Source organism: Procambarus clarkii, chromosome 72, assembly GCF_040958095.1.
Source record: "Procambarus clarkii isolate CNS0578487 chromosome 72, FALCON_Pclarkii_2.0, whole genome shotgun sequence".
NCBI classification, from domain to species: Eukaryota; Metazoa; Arthropoda; class Malacostraca; order Decapoda; family Cambaridae; genus Procambarus; species Procambarus clarkii.
Genome location: NC_091221.1, coordinates 18,742,599 through 18,752,263, shown reverse-complemented (window position 1 = coordinate 18,752,263; position 9,665 = coordinate 18,742,599). Strand labels below are relative to the sequence as shown.

At 31.5% G+C, this 9,665-nt stretch overlaps 1 protein-coding gene across 1 annotated transcript; it reads right to left on the bottom strand.

The window, feature by feature from the left end:
• Positions 1–1,304: 1,304 nt before the first annotated feature.
• Positions 1,305–2,091, bottom strand: LOC123753548 (cytochrome c-like). Its single transcript, XM_045735518.2, has 2 exons — positions 2,041–2,091; positions 1,305–1,622 (listed from the first exon to the last, which is right to left on the bottom strand). Exons 1-2 carry the CDS (start codon positions 2,089–2,091, stop codon positions 1,305–1,307), a joined length of 369 nt encoding a protein of 122 aa, XP_045591474.2.
• Positions 2,092–9,665: the final 7,574 nt, after the last annotated feature.

The window sequence follows — 9,665 nt, the reverse complement described above, 5'->3', positions numbered from 1 at the left end:
CTTTTCGTTCCTGCTTGGAAGCTTGTATCATCATTAGAAATATGGAAGGATCTTTGGCGTAGGACCTATATCCCTTGATAGGCACTATTAAGTAATCCGGATCACGGGGGTACTTGAAATTATGTTCACAGAACATGATGCTTCTTTGGTCAATGTTAGAGAAGAATTCTACAAACATATAAGAACAATAATTTTCAGCCTCATTAAATAAGACTCGCAGTATAAATTGCAATTGGGATGCCGCAGGATATCCTTCTTGAGTAGATCCCATCCATATTTTAATAGCATAAACATTTACAATTTGGGGGTTAAATTGTATTAATTTACTTATAGATGGTTCTAAAGTAATATTTAAACCAATTGAAAAATATTTGTCTACATATTTTTTTATTTGGGAACTTGATGTAATCGAAGATGTAAAAGATTTAAAGGGAAACATGGATACCATGGTTTTAAAACCTTTGTGCAAATGAGTATTCCGAATGTTAGTAGGAGTAAATCCTTTTATGTACAATGAGTGTGAAAAAAATTTAAGTATAGATTCAACCAGAACAAAGTTTTCAGCAAATATTATCACAAATTAGGAAAAACAAATTGACAAGAAGTATAGAAGTAATAAAAATTTAGAATTTCCATAACTATCCATCCATTCATTAACCAAAAACGAGAACATATTTTAGTAACCTTTTATTCAAATGATGAACTCTTCTGAAGTGCAGAAAATGATAACTGAACTGGTTAAATCTACCATCGGCCAGAGTTCAGTCAGTCACTTTGATCTTTGATCTAATAGTACATTAACATCGACACGTTATGCCACGGAAAAAAAAAGTAGTCTTTGTTTGTCTATGCCATGGTCAGATAACCTTGAAACAAAGACCATATGTTATTGGGATTTATTTGATTAAATTCTATCAAAAATATATAATAAAAAATTCATATGCCAATAAATCTTAGCCAATAATTAATTCCCTATTTGTTGCTAGGGCAGATCATTTCGAGAAAGTATTAGAATTGAATATTTAAAGGATTTAAAAAAATATGAACAAAAAAGAGGAACTTTTCATTAATATAGATATCGAACATATAAATAATGAAAAATTTAACACCAAAAAAATTCCTGGATTACATTATTTACCCCTGAGACATAATCTAATAAGATAATTATTTATAGCTTATAAGTTATACAAGTTAATAAATGATAATATTAATGATTATTTTTTTTTTTTTTTTTTAGTAAATTTTGATATCAGGATGATTTATTGATTTAAAGTGGTGAGACCACAAAAATATTAATGCTTGCTCTACTTGGTGGAGGTTTCCAGGTAAGCAATCAAGTCTGCACGCTCATTCTTCTTCTTAAGACCAACGAACACCATCTTTGTGCCTGGAATAAATTTCTTGGGGTTGGTCAAGTAGATATCCAAATTATCTTTGTCCCACGTGATACTCTTGGCCTTGTTGGCATAAGTGTAAATATAGCCAGAAGCCTGACCAGTTTGGCGGCCGAAGAGGCCATTTAGATTTGGTCCAGTTTTGTGCTTGCCGTTTAATTCAACAGTGTGACACTGTGCACACCTCTGCATAAATATCTTCTTACCTTTTTCCCTCTCAACCATCTTCTGAAAAAAAAAACACATTAACTTAAAAGGTTAAGGTGTATGCTATTTATTTATTTATTTATTTATTTATATGTTTCATATACTTACTTACAAAAAAAGGACACTTTTTTTTCTTTGTTTTAGGATTCTGATATACTCTGCGAGAACACTGCACAACCTTGAGTCAAAACACACTCACAGATGGACTAAAAAATACTGTAGATACAGATTTGGATAATGTATCTAACCAGCTACAACTTCAACCAAACACAGTTTTAAATGAGAAAACATAAGAAATAAATAATTACACCCTCCTATAAAAATATGATATGGAAATGTGGTAAGGATGACATTTTAACTTTTCGGATTAGAGTTTTTATAGCATTGGTGCCTGAGCTGGGCCCTGAGGTGGGCCCTGGGGAGGTAACTGTGACTGTACCTGCGGTGGACCTTGCAACTGAAGTGGTGATGGCTGGCCTTGGGTTGTCATATGAATATGAACGCTAGGTGGTACCTGTTGCTGCCTGAGAAATTGATGCCCTCTGATTGAAACCCAAACAGAGGTAAAAATAACACATACATATACATTTATTTACAAAAAAACATTTTTTTTTTTGTTTTATTTAATGAATGTTGGTCTCAGGATTGGTTCACCTCCCTTTCTATGACAAAGTTGGTTAAAGAATAATAAGTATTTTCTATTTGATGGATCATTAGAATTTTTTGAGGCTAGGTTTAATAAATATGGCTGTAAACTCTTAAAAACAAGTTTCATCTCTGAAAGTGTTTCATTAAAGTTAAGGTATAGGGTAACTGGTGTCACATATTCGTCAAAAATCCAACTGTTTTCCATAATATATCTTTCTATATACAAATCAGTGACTGCCAATTGCTCCACTCCATATATAAAACTAGTTGCGGCTTCTAAAAACAGCCTGTCAGTTTGATTACCCCAAAATAAGATTTGTGCATACTTACGAGAAAATTCCCTAATGCTACATTTTAGATGATGCATATTCAACACAAACACACTTTTTACTATTTGCTTACAAAGTGGACAAAATATTTCATCTTTGTAGATAATGTTTGATAAAAAAGAGTACATCCCATAAGAATTATTCATATATCTAAGGCAGCCATAATTATTATAATCAAATTTCCCTGTAGATTTTTTACCCAACAAAATTTTGGCTGATAATGTAAACATACATTGAGGACAAATACTGTGACCACATCCAACCATATAATCATCAAACATAAAAACCATGTCACCTGACCCATTCATATCTAAACAAATGGGGCAAGATACAATTTGATGACGACTGACATTTTTCTTGATAGTTTTAAGGGAACCGTGTTTAATTGATATATCAATGACAACGTCCTTATTATCAGGTCCCCAGAGTCGGTTGGACACCAGGTTTGTTTGATATTTTTTCAAAAATGGTATTTTAACCAGGACTGTAGAATTATTTTTAGTTTCAAAACACTCGTCTTGTCTAAAATCATGTTCATTTTCAAACAGATTTATATCAGTATCAATTGATCTGATATTTGGTGAACAATTAAATATAATAGTTAACGATGCCTTTTCTGCTTCTGTCATAATTTCTATGATGTTTCTTACTTTGATATTCTGCTGTAATCTTGACCTTGTAGGAGAAATCTTGCAAGTCAAAAAAAGTTGGCAACCTCTTGAGTTTTTTGAATTTGATATTTTGTATATATTTTTTTTTAAATGTCTTCTCTTTGGACATTTCCCCAGGGATAATTCCATATTAAACCTAGAAGAAATATGAAAGATAACATTAATAATAATTAAAAAAAAGGGGGAAGAAATGGAGTTGTAAACAAGGGGAAAAAGCTCTTTATTCCACAATTAACTATTCCAAAAAAAAAAAATAAACAAAAGAAACAACACTTTTCTCGGGTTTGGTATGTAGAAAGATGTCTGAAAAGTGATAGGGTAAATAAGAGTAGGATGGAAGTAGTAGTAGTAGTAGTAGTAGTAGTAGTGGTAGAAGGGTAGAGATAAAATTTCTTCAATTAGTAACTATGGTCTCTCTCACCTCAATCAGTTTATAAAGTTTTAGGGAACATATCTAAACCCACTGACTGGTTCATTCTGTTGTCAGGATTAAATCATCACACAACAACAATTGACCAGGGAGGATGGAGGTCCGTCTTATTTATGTTAATGACACTGTCCTGTTTTTTTTTTTTTTTGTCATAAAGAGGGGAACCTATGAAAAAAAATATATATATAAATTAGGAGGTTTAACTATTCTTTTCATTGTTATGATGTCTTTGACATAATTTTGTTTATAATTTTAACTCTGACACCAAAGGGGTAGACCTGTCTAGAAAATTTTATAATTGCTGGTAAGTAGTCTCTTTCCCAGTTTCCACCAGCCAATCCACACCCAATTAACGATGGAAATATTACCAAACTGTATTTTCCATTAGATACTTGCACTGCTAATTTATTTAGACCTTCATTAAACCAATAAATCCTGTTTTGGGATGTATCTTTTAAAAGGCCAGATAAAAGTTGATGATCGAAAGGTTCTAAATGTCTAGGATTTCTTCCTTTAGGTCCAACATCAACAGTACACGACTGCTGTAACTGCTGTATGAGTCTTTTAGTATAAAGGTTTTGATTTTTCTCCTTCCCCATATAAAACTGCCCAAAAACATTTATAACTACTGGTCCCTTTGTTACAGTGTTAGGATGACAAATCTCAATATTTCCTGGTTGAGGTCTATCTTCAAGCATAGCACGGTTTAAAGTGCCTATTGCCCGGCGTCGTGTATAAGAACCACAGTATGGATATATCTCAGCAAGAATCTGAGAAAGTCCATGAGATTTAACAGCTACACAGTTGAGTATTTGTACAAGCGCTATATTGGGGCTTCTATATACAGGGTCAGTAATGTCTCCATTAATAAACTCCAAGTTATCTACAAAGAAGAAAGAAACATTGGTTGTACCATTACAGTCCATAATTATCTTCTAATATATGTTGCCAAAGAATATATTTTTAAGAGATTAGGATATGTTTGATTACCTTTCTTGATAAATTCCTCCATTTCAGTCCAATAGTTTGTGAATTACTTCAAATATTTTCAGTTGTATTTGTCATGACAGTGTTTGTATTATAATATATGAAAAACAAAAACTGTTGTATTATATATAGTTATGATATATTTAATATATATATGTTTTTCTTTTTTTATACCTTCTATCAAAATTTCATAAGACTTATAAGAGTTGGGTTTGGTATCCGTTTTCAAGTTGGGATTATATCATAAATAATTAAAAAATGGAAGTCATTAAGGGGAAAAACAAATTGACTAAGCCTGATGAATGTGAAACACTAAATAATAGAATATCTAATCATATTCGTTTTACATTTAATACCCACAAACGTCATTTAGGGAAAGGTGCCTATGGTAAAGTTGATCTTGTCCAAGTACCTACTATTGAACTTCTTGATCCTATATTACCACATCAAATACATGTGTTTCAAAATATTTACCCACACACGGCTTCCAAACTTTTTAAATCTTCTAAGAAGAAGCACAAACGAGGAAAAAAGTATCTACAAACATTTGTGGCTCGAAAGAGTTTTCGCCGGAAAAGGGATTTTTTAATGGAGATTGAAAACATTGCACGTCTTGATGAAAATATCAGAAAGGCATTCTTTGTTCAAGTGTATCGTGTGTTTATGGTCGAAACTGCCTATAATGTAATACACTGTCCACAAGGTAAATTTCTAGAGTCATCACAACCTACAAAAGTTCCTCATTCTTTGAATAATATTGAGTATAAATGTCCTTTCAAATCTAAATCTATAGGCTACTTTATCGAAATGGAATACTTAAACCCACGCGATTGGATCCTACTAAGGGAAAAAGTCGACTTATTGAAAAATGATCAGTATTGTCGTCAACAATTGCTTACTACAGTTCTTAGACAGCTTATTGATGTTCAATTAGTCTTATATAATACTACTGACAAATATATATCAGGTACTTATTACGATATTAATCCTCAAAATGTATTTGTATCCAATGATGACATTCATCGAATTAAATTAATTGATTACGGAGTCCTTTTTCTTCCTTCTTTAAATATATATTCTATAATCACAGAACCGATGCCAGTATTTCATTCCGAAAATATCTGTGATGTCTTTTCTAAACAAATATCTAAATCAAAACTCAATTATAAAAGATATGTTCAATATCTTTCTAACCGATATTTTACACGTTTGCCTAAACGAGATAAATACAGTGTCATTCCTACTATGTATGGTATCATTGCAACCGTGACAATGTGTGTGATGTTAATGTGGGGTTGTGAAAGACGAGATAAAGTACGCCACATTTTAAGAAAAATTATTCACTCATATAATCCAACATTGATTTTGAATGATGTCTATAAAAGTCAAGAGATACAAAAAAATATTATAGAATTGCTTAAAACCTCAAACATCGTTGAAAACCTAACCCTTTAGATAAAAAATGAATGCCAATTTTGATTTCGATAATATGGAATTACATAATTTTGATACTTTTATGGAACCTCTCTTAAAATACATTTCTCCAGAACACCTTTTAAAAACAGTCCATCCGAATTTATCAATATACCAGAGAGTTGAAAAATGGCGTCAACTGGAAAAAAGTAAGAATGTAGCATGTTGTTATAAATGTCGCCAGTCAAATAAACCACTACACCTCCTCCAAATACCAACATTACGAAGACTTGCAGATGAGTCAATCGAATCTCATCACTTTTGTGATGACTGTATTAAAAAATGACGATTTATGTTTATTCCAATAAACTCTTAAACTCATCTACTAACTTGTATATAACACAAAATAAAAAGAAATATAAAACTATAGCCTATGTCATTCCAATAAATTCATTTAACATTGATTATGAAACTGTAAATTTTAATAATGCCCATAAACACAAACAACAACAACAACAACAACAACAACAGTATAAAATTGTTTTGCCTCATTTACAATATATTATAATTTGGTACTTACACAAATCTTATGTTCCTATTGACCAGGTTAAATTTCAACAATTAGTGAGTGTAGCTTCTACTTCATTATTCAGAATTAATATAGAAAAAGGAAAAGGAAAACTCCCATCCTTAGAAACATGTATATCATCCATGTTAACTTCTGTTTTGGGGCATTCACTACCTTTCTTGATGCCATCTTTTATCAAACTCATCTATCAAATTCCACATATTGTAATAGAATGGGATAATGAAAAGATTTTATCACATCAGTTACTAAAAGAAGGGAACCAAAATTTATTTTCACCACAAATATTTAAGGCATTTGATATAGATATATGTTAATTATACTATTGTTGTACAACAGTCACAGTTGTTCCTGCCTGTTTATCCCATTTGGATAAAGCGTTGAAAATCTTGTGATCATGAGAAAATGGAGACCACAGAGTTCTCCCTTGTCAAATGAGTGGGAGGTATGATAGAACATTTATTTTTAAAGAGGATAATTTTGTCAGGCTGTATATAAGACAAGAGCAGCTTCATACTTGCTCAGTTGCTCTCTATCCACGTGACCAGGTTAGTGATTTTTAATGTATTTTTAGGAGATGTGTTGGCAGCTCAAGCAGACCAAAGAGGTAGTATCACAATATTATTTCAAACTTAGATGAAAGATATACAATATTATGTGATTATAATTTTGATGGAAAATTGGAAATAACAAGCAATAAAAGTGGATATAAATCCTTTATCAAAGACCCTATCCTATTTCTAAATATGGTTCAAGCTTCAGAAGAGGAAAAAGAAGCTTTAGTGCAAATCGACGGAATATCGATTCCACCTTTGTTGACATACTACAAAAGTTATTATGAAGAAGAACTTTGGTTAAGAGAAGAACAAAGCTATTTTGGGCGAGATAAATATTTTAGTTATTTGATGTTTGAACCCATTTTGAAAAAAAAAATTGTCCGACTATAACATATATGGAACAAGACATGAAAAAATGGATACCACCATTCCAATTCATTTACAACATTTAATTTTTAAAAATTAATCTCAAAACTGTATTTTTTTTTTTTTTTTTTAAGAGAGTTTCCTGTTTCCTGTCAATATAAGACAGAGCCACCCTCTCTTGCTTCATAGTTTCTCTCCATTCACGCGAGCAGGTCAGTGTTCTCATTTCATTTGTGAGGGGGGGGGGGGGTGTGTGTGGATCTCCTGATGGTGTGGCTGTCATATGTTATTATATTGAAAAAGGGAGAGTGACTATTGTTTGCTCATGGTTCTCACACAACTAGGTCAATCAGTCTCCTTATTTCTTCTACTATAATGGATTTTTTTTAACAGACTGTGACAGGCCGAGATGTAAGAGAGCTGTGAGGATACTAACCAACTAAGGAAGAGTCGTTAAGTTTTTTGTGGATTCCCCTCCCATAGCAATCCAGGATGTTGCGGGAAAGAATCAAAAGTAATAGAGGAGGAGAAAAACCATCTGGGATACCAATATCCACATACACAGCTTTAACCCAAAAAATTTGAGATAATTTTCAACATTCTTTTGCCAGAGAGGCCATTTAGGGTAAATTGACATTTTATTAGAGAGTTTTTTTTTTTTTTTTTTTTTTTCATAATGAATCCTTTCGACAAGATGATGTTGACTACGGAATGTGAGAATTTTAAATCTTTTGTACCTTCAATTACATCAAGTTTACAATTGTCTAGCTATATTCAATACTTTTATAATTGTGGACTAAATATTACATTAGAACGAGATTTAAAATTACCATCAAATTTTTTGTTTGAAACAGAAATACAAACTCTTTATTCCTTGAAAATATGGATGGGATCTAACGAGGAAGGGAAACCACTAGCATCTCAATTTCAATTTATACTACGATGTCAAATAGAAAACGAAGGATTCTTCATCGAACTTATTTCAAATATAGATGAAAGATATACAATATTATGTGTTTATGACGAAAATTTTAATATAAGAAGCAATAACAATGGATATAAATCCTTTGCCAAGGACCCTCTTACATTTCTAAAGATGGTTCAAGCTTCAGAAGAGGAAAAAGAAACTTTAAGAGAGATGATGCGAATCGATGGAATATCAATTCCACTTTGGTCGACATACTACAAATGTGATGAAGAAGAATTTCTGTTAACAAAAAACTATTTCAAGCGAGATTTTTATTTTAGGTACCTGATGTTTGAACACATTAATTGGAAATCAACTGGACAATATGATGTTTATGAAAAATGGGTGAAATGTTTTGAAAAAGAGGTTGATAATTCCTGGTATCAAATCAACCAATATAGTTTATGTAAAACCAAAAAATGTCAGACCATAAAATATATGGAACCATACATGAAAAATTTATATGAAACTTTGGTTAATGAAATTAATGACAGAGTATGGTTTAAATATGAAAACTATTCTTGTCGCATTTTTAGTGATGGTGATGAAGACTGTGACAATATATACATCATTGACTTAAAATTTTGTAATGACTTCAAAAGCATTGACAGAGTTTATCATGTGGAAAAAACTAAAAAATATAATGCACTAATTGCTCGCTTAGGGGGGAAAGAATATGGATCATTTTTTATCGAAATGATTATCATCTATTACTCTTATTATAAGAGAGAATGTATAATTTTTGTAACCCGTAATCCCCAACTCTTTATTAATATAATTCAAACTGGGGAAAAGGATAAAATTTGTAGTTTTATCTTGAAAGATGAGGGTTTATTATCATCTCAGATGAGAAAAAATTGTAGTTTAGTAGCCCAATGCACTCGGAAGATTGTAAAAAGTTTGGTTTCGGATACTGAAACAGAATGTTGGAATGTAGCCACATTGCATGAAAAGATAGATACCACCATCCAAATTCCCCATTTACACCTTAAACAATTCATACTTAATGAAGGTCTAGAACATCTAATGATTGGATTCTGGAAGAGAGCTGTAGAAGATTTAAAAGTATTATGTATTTAAATAATTATAAGTTGATAATGGAAATAGTCT